Here is a 15,230-nt window from a genome sequence, read left to right as displayed (position 1 = left end):
ATTCTGTCATAGTAGAACACCATTCAAAAGGTGGCCTCCTCCTTGCTACTAAGCCAGAACTTTGGCTTTTGTTTTCACACTGTGAGCTACTAATCTGATGACAATGATTTATGACTTTGCCAAGATTTCATGTGACACGGGGATTTCTTAGCTGTTCATGCTGAGTCCATTATCTGGGCTCCGTGTGAAACCCAAGACTTCTGGATCACAAGCAGATATGAAGAAGCAACTAGTAATTGCTTATTAATTTCATTAGACTGACATGTTTATTCATTTCTGTGTCATGTCATAGTAACTTAATCACTTAAAGAGCTACAATTAAGTTTCCACATGAAGAAAGATTGTAAACATTGGGAGACAATGAAAAGTAATGAACAAACTCTTAAACTGCATGCTATAATTATTTATTTAACTGTGTGTATGTATATGTGTGAGTGTGTATGTATGTATGTGTGTGTGTGTGTGTGTGTGTGTGTGTGTGTGTGTGTGTGTGCATGCTATAATGCAAGTGTGGAGGACAAAAATCACTGCTGGAGTTAGTTGGTCAGTCAGTTAGTTAGTTTCCTCCTCCCAGCATATGGGTCCCAGGGATTAAGCACAGGCCTTAGGACTTAACCACAAGTTCTTTTACCACTGAGCCATCTGGCTAGCTGTAGAAAAACTTTTGTGTTCTATTTTTTATGTATATTTTTATCCTTGAACATTCCAGATGGTAAGATTTTTACAAGTCTAAGTCAAATTTTACTTTAGTGCAAACAATTGGTCTGAATTACTCAAATACCAAGAGGAGGTAAAAGTCACCTTAGTTTTAGCTTATCCCTCCTCTCTCTGCTTCTCAGATCTCAAGGCAAGGGTAGCAGCTTTAGGACTTTATGGCATTAGTTAGCGGTCATACAGCAGAAGGACTGGCCTGCAGAGTTCAACAACAAGGCCAGGCTCTCTGCATGAGTGAGTTGCTCCAATGGAAGAAAGATAGCGTAACAACACCGTGTTGGGAAAAACAGTTCAACAAAAAGACACTTGTAAATTCTGCTCATCTGGCTAGCAAATATAATTTCCATACAATTTCCTAAATGCTAAAGGTGAACACAGACTTCCCTGGTTTTAATATATTGGATAATTAGCTCATAGGGGTTCCAGTTCAGAATTCCTGAGTTAACATGGAAACAGTGCTTAAGGGAGTTGTGTGTTTTAGCCAGATGGCTGTAATCTAATTAGTTTTGTTTTTACAAAGAATGACACTTCACATCTCTTACATCCAACAGGAGGTACTTTTTGCTGCAGGTACCCTGAATGGTATTCAAGGGGTTGCAGGCTGTGGTGTAGATATGGCCTCTCCCGCAGAGCCCATGTGTGCCAAATTTGGGTCTCAGGAAGGTTGTGTTGGGAAGTGTAGAGAATGGAAGCCTGGTGCAAGGCGAGTCAATCACAGCAGGCATATACTCTTGGGATAGACTCATTGTTCCCATAGGTCTTTATGTAGCCTGTGAGAGCCAACAACAGACTTACAGCAGACTGCTGCAAGCATTCTCTTTCACATGTCACCACCATTGTCAAATCAACGACTATGCTGCTCACCAGGGCCACACAGATGCTCACACTGTATTCTTCAGCAATAGAACCCCCAAATGAATAAACCCCCTTTTCTAAAAAAATACTCAGCCCCAAGTATTTTGTTATTGATGGACTAGACTGAGTAGATGACAAACCATTACAGAAAGTAAGCTCAATCCTGTTTTCCACAAAACTTAAGCTTGACCATGTCTTGATCCATTTTCTAGAATTTGACACGTTCCACACCTCATACTCTAACAGCCAGCCTAACAATATGTTCTGTAAAGTTACAACATAACCAAAAACCTTTGGAAAGCCCCCAGCCTTGCAGGTTTTAGAAAATATATATATATATTTCTCCTATGTTTGGGCTAGTCTCTCAAAGCCCACCTTAGAAAGACAGGCCTGAGTGACAGAAAATAAATTTGGGTCTGTAGACTTTACTCTAGTTTAGTAGGATTAGCACTATAGCCACAGAAAGGAGAGCAATATAAATTTGTATGATATAATGAGTTGCTTCTAAAGTCCTTGTTGTCTTGTTTTATTATTCTGTTATTTTTTGAGCTCTCTTGAGTATTAAAAAAAAGATTCCCTAAGATTTGAAATTTAATCCATGACAATATTTAACAGATTGAAGGTTTTTGAGCATCTCAGCCTCCAACAATTTTTGTGCTCAGAGATTTACTGTGAAGCTCTATGAATGTTCACAAGAGACTGGCAGATGAAATTGCCCATCAGAAATCGCACACATCTCTCTAAGTTTCATTCTGGACATTATCTAAATATACTTGAAGTTCTCAGAGCATATCCCCTGTGTGCTCTGTAGCACACAACAACAGTGTTTTTTCTTTCTGAGTTTAAGGAGCTATGTACATGGTACCTGCCATTTGGGTTGAAGAGGTCTTTCTGCTACAGGAATGCCTGGAGTTTTTAATAGCATAACATGTGCCTTAAATCCCAAATGGAGGGATAGATGTTGTAAGAACCGTCTTCTGCTTCGATAATGGTTTTCTGAGACATGCAGCTGCTTAAAGGGACAAAGAGGCTTCATAGGCATCACCTTGCAGTTTGAGGTCAAGGTTATTTGTGCCAAGGGGCAAACACAGTGGTGATAACAAATTCGGAATGTGGTTGATTGAGGAAGCTATCCAGGTCACAGAGCCAGTGAGGGTGAGGGCTGACTGAGGTAGCCTGGGATCCAGCTGTGTTCTCCACCTGCACCTGGATACTTCAGATTCATACTCTGTGCTTTCCTACACTTGATCTTCACAGCCATCTTCTCAGACGAGCCTGACCAGAAGTAGTGCCAGGAACCACTGTCACCATGAAGCCAGCCTGCTAGCACCAGCTCTGGTATGGAGTGTGGGAGAAGGGCAGCAGTACTATAGAGGAAGTGAGCTGGATGTATAGACAGAACTATGAATATCTTTTACCATTCATAAAGCACTGATTTCACCTGGGCATTTTCCTTTTGAAAGAACACATAAAAGAATTGTTCCATTTTTCTGCGACTCATTCTGTCCCTGATATGAGATTAGGTCAAGGATGAATGGCATGTGCTCCTGTTGCTGTTCCTAAGAGAGGTATGTGTGTTTTAGATCCTGTGTGTTTGCAGTAGAGAAGAGAAAATGAAAACATCACTTCTGAACCCTTCACTGGATAAGCCCCTTGGTCTTCCGAGAGAAGACTGAATCAAGTCAACATAATTAATTTTCTTGTAATCCTTCCATATGAGACCATCAATAGTTACTCAGGCTCAACTAATTACAGGCATGACTAATGGGCAAAATATGTCGTCATGAACTAGGAAACATATATCTACTTGTTTTGTCTGGGTTCTTATGTATATTACTGAAAAGACAGACATGTAGTGTCCAGGACACTGTCAACAGCTTTTATCTCTCCCATCATTCGTTCCATCTGTAATTATAAATTCTTAGGAGCAGATTCTTTGCATTTTTCTTGGTCTCTCTAAAAATACTTAACCTGCAGTGCATCCTCAGGGAATAATAGGGGAAATGACAGTAATTGAAGCACTTATAAAGCAAGGCATGCCTTTATTAGGGTTCAGAAGCCAGGCATTCTCCACCTTAGTGTTACTCTCAGAGCCCCAAAAAGCCTTCTTCAAAGCAAATCAGCATATACTGACAGGCTGGTTTTTTATACTTGTTGTTGTTGTTATAAATACATGAAATTGGCAAAACTAACAGCAAATTTGAGAATTTAAACGTAAAGCCTCGGTCATGGTTCCAATTTTGTGAGCTTTAACGGGTATCCAGAGGAAGGAGGCAATATATTTAGAGGTAGCTAACTGTTTTGAGGTCATCACTGAAATGCAGCATGGTCATTTCTAAATACTGATTCCATATTTAAACACAGATTTATATTTTTCCTCACTATGTCTCACCAACGTGAGCTGAACAAGGAAAATACCAGTAGACATAATAAAGTAGATGTGTAGCCTCAACACTGCCCAGAACACTGCAGGCAACTAAGAAATACTGAAAGTAGGAAAAATAGTCCTTCCAGGAGAAGAGTATAGAACTGATAATATAAATAAAAGACAGATTATACAGATTGGACAGGTTATATTTAGGAATACACACACACACACACACACACACATACATATATGGAAAGAGATGGGGGAGGGAGAGGGAGAGAGATAGAAAGCCTCAAAGAAGAAATGGAAGTAATATATGTTGTAATTATTTCATAATCTCAAAATAATATTTAAGTAAATTGAGAAATTAAGGCAAGTAGGCCACTGTTCCATAAACATAAAATAGCAGTGACAGTCCAGAGGACATGTAACAAGAATAAACAAATACAAACCTTGTTCAAGGTGGTGGGTGGTTGCAAATGGGGTGTCATGAAATTGTAGCTTTTCCACTCATTGCCCTTCATGAATCCTTGGAAAATGTATAAACGTTTTCTAACATTCAGTTTCCTCACGTAAGATGAGATACTGTCTCTGAATTATCTCAGGGTTTGGGTAGGATTTAAATAGACCAGAAGAAGCAAAAGCAGTCTGGAAGCTGTGAATTTCAATGCCATTAGTAGTCAACAGCCTTCCAGGCAGAGAGACACACACCTCTGACTCCAGCACACACAGTAACATCCTTTAAGGCATAGAGGCACACATCAGTAATTCTACCACTAGAGAGAAGACAGAAGGATCAGGAGTTCCAAAATCAGACTCAGCTACATACTAACTTTGAGATACTTAAGATGCCAAATCAAAAACAAAACAAAATAGTAATTAATACTAACAACAGCAGCAGCAATAATAATATTAACTACTTTTGTGTATTTGCCAGGAACCATAACACACATTCCTGGGTTGATCTTTGCACAAAATCTGTTATTCAATTTACCTAAAAAATAAGTAAGCTAGATAAAGAGTTTTTTACTACAGAAGGGAATTGGGACTTACTAAGTTTAAATAGCATGTCTGCGGTTGAACAGACGTGGAAATAGGCACGGCAAACCATGAGTGAAGATAGTGACTACTCTTTATTTTGATTACTTCAGAAAGTCACTGGTTTACATTAGCATATCCATACTAAGATACTAAATGAATATTGAAATGTGGCATGTGTACATCATAGAATATAATTCACCATAAAAAGTTAAATCATGTAGCAGCCATGAGTAGAACTGTTTGTGAACATTGGATAAGACAAAAAAAAAGAATCTGTGCATGTGTATGTGTGTGTTTGTGTATGTGTGATCATGAACATGCATGCAGTAAATTAAAAACAATGTCCTGTAGTGAGAATTTTGCTTTCTTCCCAGTCATGTTGTGTGATATGTCTTTTATTTAATCCCAGACAGGAGAAATGGCTGCTTCATAGAAGGTGACAATCATTTGCCTCACACACAAGCAGAGGCATCGTTCTCGTGGCAAATAGTTTAAGGTTGGAATTCTGGGAGCTCTTCAGAGCTCCTAATGCCAGAGCCTCAAGAGAGGCTTCAGGCATGTTCCAAGGGGGCCATGCTTCCCCAACTGCAGCTAGATCCTGTTGGTGTGGCTGGTCAAGGGTTCATGAGCAAAGTTGGACATGTCCAGACAATGGAGACTGGACTTGCCCCAAGAAGCTCAGTGCCCCTAATCCACAGGAAGTAGTCTATTTTGTTGTATGAAAGAGGTCTATGTGCCTTTTCCCCTTTAACTTTCTTTCTTACCTACCTAGTCTTAGAGGGTTGGAAGGGATTACTGTGGACTAACTGTTGGAAAAGGGGTTAAGGTATAAGAATACAATAGAATAGCAAAAAATATGCCAACAATGTGTCAATATGTACAACTTTTCTTTAAAGTAAATAACAGTAAACATAATTCATGCTGAATTGCCTAAGTCCTTTTGGTTTGAGTTTTCTTATGTCAGAGAAATACTACCTTTTTTTTTGAGTCCTCCAGACCAAGTGTCTGTGAAAGTTAGAAAGGTAATTAGGCACTTTGTTCCTGGCTATTCCATAAAATGAGACCCATTAATTAGACCTGCTAATTAGACTCATTAATGTTCTACTCATTAAGCTGACTTTCACTCCATGTAACCTAAGTGAGAACACAGACTAACCCATTCTCAGGGAAAGCAACAGCCTCCAGAGCTGCTGGCATTGGATTCTCTGCTGTGCTGAGGTCACCAGGTACTTACCGATGAAAATCAGAACAAACAGGGTCCTGATCTCTGAACTTGCTCAGAAGCACATGGGAGAGGTCCACGCCACCATTCTCAGTGCTGTTGATGGTGAGAAAACAAAGCATTGTTAGGAGCGGGCAAAGGACCCACGCTGACCTCACCCTAGCCAAACTGATTTGACTAACAGTTTCCAGAGCACCAGATAAAGCTAATCTCCCGGTCCTTTTATGGAAAAGGTATGAACAAGGATGAAATTGCAAACGTCTTCAAGCACAGCTCCAGCCACAACCCATATGCATTAGTGTGTGTTGCCTGTCAAAGCACATCATTTTTCTCCTATTTTCCATTAATTTTCTAACTCCTATTACATATTTTCATGGCTTTAAAATCAAATTCAAAAGGCTGCCTAATATAATGCCATCGTATGTATATTTATGAAAATCAGTAAAACTATTTTCTCCGTGCTAGGGCCTTAACTTGGAACAAATATTTGTCCTATTACTCAGCAATTCAAAACTGTAGCTATATTTACATCCTTTGGTTTTTACATGTTAGTGACTCGCACTTCTGTAGTAGGAAGTCTTCAGCACAGAACTAGACCTGTGCTCAATGCACACTTAGAGAGATGGTGTTTGGTTTATTGACCATAAGCCTCACATCTATTCATAGTTCAAGAAATATTGCCAAGAGTCAAGGTCATTGATACTTAATTTCTTTACTAAAGAGACCATCAGCACTAACACATCTGTGTCATTGTGAGGAAAAGGTGTAGAAATAAACACTAGGAGATTATTGAAGTTTTGTACAGCAACTGTAAGGAACATCTGGAGTTGAGAAAACATAAGAGAAAAAACACGTCAACCTTTTTAAAACTGGAATAATTGGTAGTGGGATTCATTTCAGTTGGTTACAACTCAGAATCAGGATATTTATGAAATACAAACAGTGCTTACAATGGCAGATATTTTGCAGATATACCTGGATAGAATGTCAACAGAATAAACTGGAGAAATTTAATAAAATTTATCTGAAGAACTCCAGTTCCAGTAGCAAAGGAAAATGGGGATTTTTACATAACAGAGCTGGATAGAAGTTCAGCGTCATCTTGGAGTGGTTGGTCTGGTATGTGGAGTCCTTTTCTCTCAGTGACAGAGAGAGCGGTACCTGATGATGACTATGCCATGGCATAAGACAGAAGGTTTCAGAAAACTGCATTGTACTTTCAATAACACATATTTTAAATGACAGAGAAGACAGGGAAGGGAGGTAAGAAGGTTGCCACTACCAGAGCATTAGCCAGAGAGTAGGAGCTGGGAATTGTCTGCACTCAGCCAGAGAAGTAGGAAGGTACCTTTAAAATATTTAATTTGATTTATAACATTTATTGATTCATGGGTCACCCACATCATGAGATGACAACTTACTGGAATCAAATTTTTCCCCTCCATCCTAGGTATTCTGAAGACCAAGCTCAAGCCATCCAGTTTGGTGGCGAAGTACCAAAAATCCACTAAGTGATTTCGCTGGTCCTGTGGGATTCCACTTTTAAAAATACTGCCATGTTGGATCAATGGTTTTGTCACCCTAGACCATCTTGAACCGCACACTGTGGGACTGAGAGGAGAACAGCTCTCAACAGTAGGGGAGAAACTGAGCAAGCCAGTATCAAAGCAAGTGCTAGGCACTGGGACAAACCAGGGTTAGAACCACCATTTTCTACTCAATTTCTGAAGGTTCTCTTGGTAACAGGACCACACAAAACATCACCCAGAGCTATGACCAGTATTTTTAACCAGCACAGTAAGAGACATCCCCAACCCAAGGTGTGCATGACACCTCTGCTACAAGTTGTAAAGGATCATATAGGGTGCACTGAAACCCAAGAGTCAAAACCAGGTCCAGCACCCAGGCTACATTTATTCTGAAGCCCTAGACCTGTCTGCCCCTTTCTCCTTTATTTGCTATCTGGTAACTATTTAGCAGGCCAGCTATGTTCTTCGCTGGTTTTATTCTTTCAATTTTTATGTTTTTCCGCCATGTGTTTTTTTCTAATATCCCTTTTGATAGACTTTCCCAAAAGAGAACGTTTCTCTGGTTAGAGGGGAGGAGTCTCTCTACCTCAAATTTATGAGACGGGGGTTGCCCAACGTTCTCTTTTCCTTTTACCTTTCTCCCTGAGAGTCCTCATTTCCCCGAATTGTCCTTATTGTAATTTTCTTTCTGTATTTTTCTACCACTCCTTACTAATCACTAGCCTTGCTCTGCTTTTCTCCCTTTAATCATCCACTCCGTAGCTAATGTCTAGTGAAAACACTGAGTGTTCCTTCTCTTCTTAAAGTGATTCAGTCAAAAGAAAAATTTCTCTTTAATTGTCCTGCATTGCATTTTCACAAAGGGGAGTGCTGGGTATAAACTCTGGTGTGACAAGCACATGAGCTGTTGACTAGAGAATTGTCCTCAGCAGAGGGAAGAGAAACTGTATGTCAGGTATACCCAGTCCCTCCAGAACACTGAAAACATATCCATTCAAAGAATGAGGTTGCTTTTTAAAAAATTCTCACTGTTTTTCTCAGATGTGTACATGCAAAGGAAAAACTAAGTACATGAAAATTCAAAGTATTAATGCTTCTAAATTCATTACTGATCCACAGTAGGGTTGTCCAGTGAGAATGAGTTCAAGAAAACCCAGACAAAGAATTCAAAAAAAAAAAAAAAAAAGAGTGTTGTGTGTTCAAAAAAAATATCTAAGAGGCCACAACACATGAAAGAATACAAAGGGTCAAGTCATAGGAGTCAATCAAGGAAGTCAATATGGAAGTATATAAAAGTAAATTTCAAGGGGGTTAGTAGAGGTACTGAGAAAAATGAGATGAAATGGAAATGAAAAATTCAAAAAAATCCAGTGAAATTTCTTTGGAAAGCCTAACAGAGGGAATGAAGAAGAGGAACTGTTAGAGCTTGAAGACAAGGTAGATGAAATGGGACATTCAGATAATTACAAAGATAGTGAAAAAGGAGCAACAGACAGAACATGAGATTTGACATCACAACTAAAAGGTCAAACATGAATAACAGGCAGGCTTGGGATGATGTGTTTAAAACTGTGAAACATAAAATTGGTAAACTTGAGTTACTATAATCTATAAAACTACCCATAAATATTGAAGAATTAAAAATATACTTTCCATGATGAATAGAAACTTGGAGAATTAAGGGAGACTTAAATTGATATTTTTAAGACCTCTTTCAAAGCAAAATGAAACTATGATAAGACAGTGGTTAATCATGGGAACATTAATACAACACCAAGCTCTAGCAAATCAATAAAATGACTAACTGATATGCACCTTTCAGTAATAATTCTGAATGTACATGGTCTTGATTCTCAAAACAAAAGAATTACATTAGCAATTTTTTTTTTTAAATGAGAATCTATTGAAATTTGCTACCTCTCACAAATGTACCTTACCATCAAAGACAAATAGAGAAATACAACCTCAAGATAAAAAAAAAAAAAAAAAAAAAAAAAAAAAACGGAATTCTAAACCAATAGAACAATAAAGTATGGAGGTCACATATGACAAAGTAGACTTCAAGCCAAACCTTCACACTAAGGTTATTTCAGCTGTAAATAAATGGTCAGTGAATGCTGGCACACACCATTTCCTACAACAAGCATTAGATGTAAAGACACAGATTAATTCCAACAATTTTAATACTCAATTCTCACCAATAGATGGCTCATCATATCTGTAGAGAAACAAGAGTTAAATGTAATAGATCAAACCACTGAGCAGACATCTACATCTCATCTAGATTCGAGATATAAAGCGTATAGGCAGCACGTGGAATTTTCCTAAGGAGCTTATACATTAGAGCACAGAGCCAAGCCTAACACATAGTAAAATTATGAAGCAAATTCTTATATTTTATTTTATAACAATTAGATAAAACCTGAAGGAAATAGCAAGAGAAACTACAGAACATAAACTCATGGATTGAACAAATAAACTCTTTATTTAATAATTCATTCAAGTAATCAAGAAGACTCTTTAGTTCTATACTTAAATGAAAATATAGTTTATCAAACCTACAGTGAACTAAAAAGAGTCCTGAGAAAAAACTTAGACATACAGATACCTGCATTAAAAATTCAGAGAGATCTAAAATAAATAACTTAATGGTATATCTTAGGGCCTAGAACAGTAAGGAGGAGAAAACTTAAAGTTGGTAAATAGAAAAGAACAATTAAGATCACGGCAGAAACTAACGAGACAGAAACCAGAATTAATAATAAATAAATCTAAATAAATAAACACCACTGAAACAAGAAGTTGGCTGTTAGGAATAATAAATAAATAAATAAAAAGAATAAAGATGGGCAAGCTCTTAGCCCAACTAATCCAACGAAAAAGAAGCAAAACTCAGATTAATAAAATTAAAGATGGAAGGTAGAAATTATGGCAGATATCAGTGATACACCAACATTATATATTATATTATTAGGACTGAAAGACTTGAATTACACTAATCTGGAAAATGCATGCATGTGTAGATACATGCAGCAAATCTAAATTAAGCCATGGTAAACAACTAATACTGATCTTTAGAAGCAACAGCCTGGAGCTGTTATAAAAATCATTCAGGTCAAAGCCCAGGCCCAGTTGGTCTACTGCTGAATTCTGTCATATCTTAAAGAGTAAGTGGTACCAATATTGTTAAACTTCTATAAACTGCATGGAATGTATGCTACTGAGCTCACTTAACAAAGCCAGTATTATCCTAATATGAATGCCATATTAAGATGCACAAAAATTAAAATTATCGACCATTCTTTCTGGTTCATAACAATATAAACATTCTGAATAAAATACTTGCAAATTGTGTAGCTCAGTGGATTAAAGTACTTCCTGCATAAGCAGTACATGTTCAATTGAATATACAGAACCCACATACAGTAAGACAGTAATTACAGGGCTCCCTTGGTCAGAGGAAATCGAGAAAGAATATACAAGACTTGAAAACTAGCTGCCCATTAATATGCAGTGGCAAAACAAAGAGACCTTATATCAAACCATGTGAAATATGAGAGCTGACACCTGAGGCTGTCCTCTGACCTCCACACACCTGAAATATATGCACACATCTGAACTCACATAGATAAGCATTCACAATGCTTGTACATGTATCTGCACACACACAAATCACACAAATCAAAATGATCCTTCCTCACAACTGAGCTGATTTTATTCTAAAGATGCAGAGGTAGTTCAACACATACAAATTGATAAGTGTAATATATAATTTATAAGTGGACTCTAGGACAGAAATCATACGAGAGAAGACACAGAAAAGGCTCCTATGCAGCATCAAAATATAAGAAAAATTCTGAAGAAAGAAGAAATTTAAGAAACATGTATCAATAGAACAAAAGCTGTATGTGATAAATATTATACTAAATGGAAATAACTAAGCGTTTCAACTACAGTCATAGATATAAGAAGGAGATCCAATTGCTCTTTTATTATTCATTGTTGTGCCTAGAAAGTTAGCTAATGCAATTTGGCAAGAAAAAGAACGAAAAGAAATACAATTATGAAAGGAAAATGTTCAAGTAAGCTTAATCTGCAGATACTACAGTTCAGTACATTAGAGATCCTGAGGAGTCACCCTGGAGACTCTTAAGATTCATAGGTGCTTTTGGCAAGTGGGAGACTGACATAAAAATCAGTAGCCACCCTATATATTAATGGCAAACATATGCAGAAAAGCATACAATATACATTGGAAAAATGTAGCTTCTTTAACAAATAATACTGGGGACATTGGATATCCATATGTAGAAGAATAAAAGTGTCTCTCTAACAGTTACCTGGTAAATGTTACCCCAAACAGATCAAATATATTAATATAAAACCAGAAACTGTCCAACTGCTGGGAGGCTGGGTGGAAACTCTTCAAGACCCAAGCAAAGGCAAGAACTTTCTGAAAGTGATTTTGTTAGCTCAGAAAATTATGTCAGCAACTGACAAATAGGGTCTCATGAGATTTGGAAACTTCTGCACAGAAAAGGAAGGGGACAACATAATGGGAGAAAAGACTGGCCAGCTATTCATCTGACAGGGCATTAATATCTATACTATTCAAAGAGCTCAACCCCAAACCAGGAAATAAACAACCAATCAATACACATGTTCATTCGGTGGGCAGGCAGCTCTCAAAAGATGAAATATAAGTGATCAATAAACAAGAAAAATGTTCAACTTTGCTAGCCATCAGAGAAATAAAAACCTAAACTGAGATTCCATTTTATCATAGTTAGAATGACAGTCATTAAGAAAACAAATAACAACAAATGCTGTCCAGACTGGGAACAAAAGAGAGCCCTTAAGCACTGCTAGTAAGGATGCAAGCTAGTCTAGCCACTTTGGAATTTGGAATGACAGTTATCCAGATATATTAAGAATGGGGCTTCAGCCTCATACAAACATCTATAGTCATCCGAGGAACATTGTGCACCAGAGAGGTTGTCTTCTGTAGGGGAGATCACATCAACCGATTATCTAGTGCCAAACAGGCTGAAAACATACACACAAGTGACATCATATGAACTGAATTGGCTATGTGCAGGAATATATAGGTGTATGTCATGGACTGAACTGGCTATGTTCAGGAATATATAGGCATATACAAATATACATATGCATGCAATGAAAAAGAGGCCATGGATTAAAGAGAGCAGGGAGGGATATATGAGGAGGTTTGGAGGCAGGGTAGGAAAAGTAAAACTGTAAATTGTGATCTCCATGATTTAAAAAAAAAAAAACTTAAGAAGTATAAAATATTAAATTTAAATTGTGACCTCCAAAATTTAAAAAAAAGTATTGTAAAATATTAAAAAGAAGACACAGCTGGCCAACTTACCCTATTTCCAGAGAAACCCTAGTGAGCATTTTGTAAAAAGTGAAGTTGATTCATGTTTAAAATAAATGAAAACTCAATGAGACAAATACAAGAATTGTTCTGTCAGTTCCATGTCTTCTGGGTTTCCTCAAAGATCTCCAAGTTAAAGTATCACAGAGTTACTGGCACATCAATGCTTACTGTAGACTGTCCACTATAGCCAAAGTATGGGACCAACCGAAGAGGCTGAACAGTGAGGGTGTAGAGACAGTGCAGCGTGTATACAGAGCTGAGATGGTGTTGCTTTTGGAAGAGGACCAAATGGAAGGTGATCAGGTCATGTGAGCTCTATCCTAAGATATGACCCCATGGGACTTGATTAGTCCTGAAGAGAATGGGCTGTGACAAGGATGTTGAAGGTGACTCTGGAAAGAAAGCAGGCAAGCTGAGGTAGAGGTGTTGTGTCATTTCCTAAGTGCCACATTCTGTGTCTTAACTACAAGTTGCACCCTCTGAAAAAGGTCTGTAGATTAACATATTCCCCTCAAGTGTTCTATCAACAAATCTGTCCTGCAGACCTGAAAATGATAAAGATCCTGATCCAAATCAGCCTGGTCTATGTAGTGTCTGGTTAGGACAGATGTGCAGTTGGGAGTTGGATTAGGATTTTCTCCTAAAAATAGTAGTGTGGGCATTTGTAAAATATCCACGTGTATAGTTTTCTAATATGTTAAAATGTTGAGAACCTATCTAGCTATATTGCTAGATATATTGCTACCGGCTGCTGGGGTATGTCAGACCTTTCGCCTCATGTCCTCTTAAAAATGAGGTTCTTGGCTGTATGAGAAGGAGCCAATGGTTTAGTGGTTAGAACCAGGCCTGTCAGCTGCTGTAAGTCAACCCTCTAAAGAACCTCTCAGATTATACTTGTGTTCTGGCCTCAAAACACAATGTTAGTTGGGGAGGGGCAAGGAACCAAAGCTGGAGACTTAACAAGGTAAGGTGAGTTTTCTACTTGTTAGCTATACCCTCACTCCCATATATGAGAATTGTAATCTGGTATTAGAAAGATAAATCTGGTATTAGAAAACTTGATGTCATTGTTGTATGGCATCATCAACTCAGGCTTCAGCAACAACAGCCATAAAGTAGCTTCTAATCAATAGAAAAAAAAATAGAAAAAGATTTTCTTACCTGAAGAAGTAAGTTTCTGCTGTCTCATAATGGCCAGGTGTAAGTTTGAGTGGAGGGTACTTGACGGCCAGAGGCTGCACCATAAACAAGCCCATGGCCAAGGCCACAAAGAACACAGGCAACAACAGATCTGAGGTGGTGCTTTTCCAGGCTCGACGTGTATGCAGTAGTCGCTTCCTCAGGAGTGCCATTGCTTGTCCCAGAAGTAGCTGGCAGCCACCCATTGGCTCAGGCAGGGCCTGTACCGGTGGAGTCCTCACAGGAGACCCCCCTATAGGGGACAAAAGGTAGACAAAGTAAGCAGGATGCAGCTGGATGAAGCTGCTCACTCCTTCACTATTTCTGATGAATCTCTCCTTTTATTCTATAGGGACCCTGGACCATATTTGTAAAGAATAGCTTTATACTACTCATAGGAAAGAATAACATCCAGACAACCACTTCTGGGCTTCCTGGATCCTTCTTCTGTAGACTGTACTATAGCTGGAGACCCTAAACATAGGAGCCAAGTACTACTGTGTTTCCTCTGACATTGCTTCTGACTGAAGCCAATGGGAAAAGACCACTCCTGTCGTGTGCTTATTGAAATGAAGCTTGAAGTATCAGTGAATTCTGAAGTGTCTAAAGTTCTACACGTCCAGCCCATCCCTCTGACTGAGCTGGCTGAGAAGAGGAGTACGGAAGAGCTGCTCTCTCTTCAGCACCCGTTTCCTCCCCTCCATCCCTCCTATTGATTCCTTCTGCCCTTAATCTGAGTCCTTCCTGGGAAAGCTATGAATTGTGAGGATGTGCTGGATATCAGAAAGGACCATGGCACCTGATCCCCTCATGCCACCTGCCACAGCTCCTCCTGTGCCTTCCACCTTCACCTACAGAGAAGAGAGCTTCTCTCCATCCTGAAGGCAGGACCTCTGCTCCAGGGACAGATGCCAAAAG

The 15,230-nt window shown here is 38.5% G+C and overlaps 1 protein-coding gene across 1 annotated transcript in view; it reads right to left on the bottom strand.

Annotated features, from left to right (window-relative positions):
- The window catches only part of ABCA13 (ATP binding cassette subfamily A member 13), a gene marked incomplete at both ends in the record, with an annotated part of 453,164 nt that overhangs the window by 141,096 nt on the left and 296,838 nt on the right, over positions 1-15,230 (bottom strand). The window contains 2 exons of the mRNA XM_080920446.1: positions 6,213-6,296; positions 14,295-14,565. Of these exons, the coding sequence (XP_080776572.1) occupies positions 6,213-6,296; positions 14,295-14,565 (355 nt within the window). The remainder of the gene's footprint in view (positions 1-6,212; positions 6,297-14,294; positions 14,566-15,230) is intronic.

Source organism: Micromys minutus (assembly GCF_963924665.1).
Source record: "Micromys minutus genome assembly, chromosome: 1".
Taxonomy (NCBI): Eukaryota; Metazoa; Chordata; class Mammalia; order Rodentia; family Muridae; genus Micromys; species Micromys minutus.
This window is presented reverse-complemented; position numbering and strand designations above follow the sequence as displayed.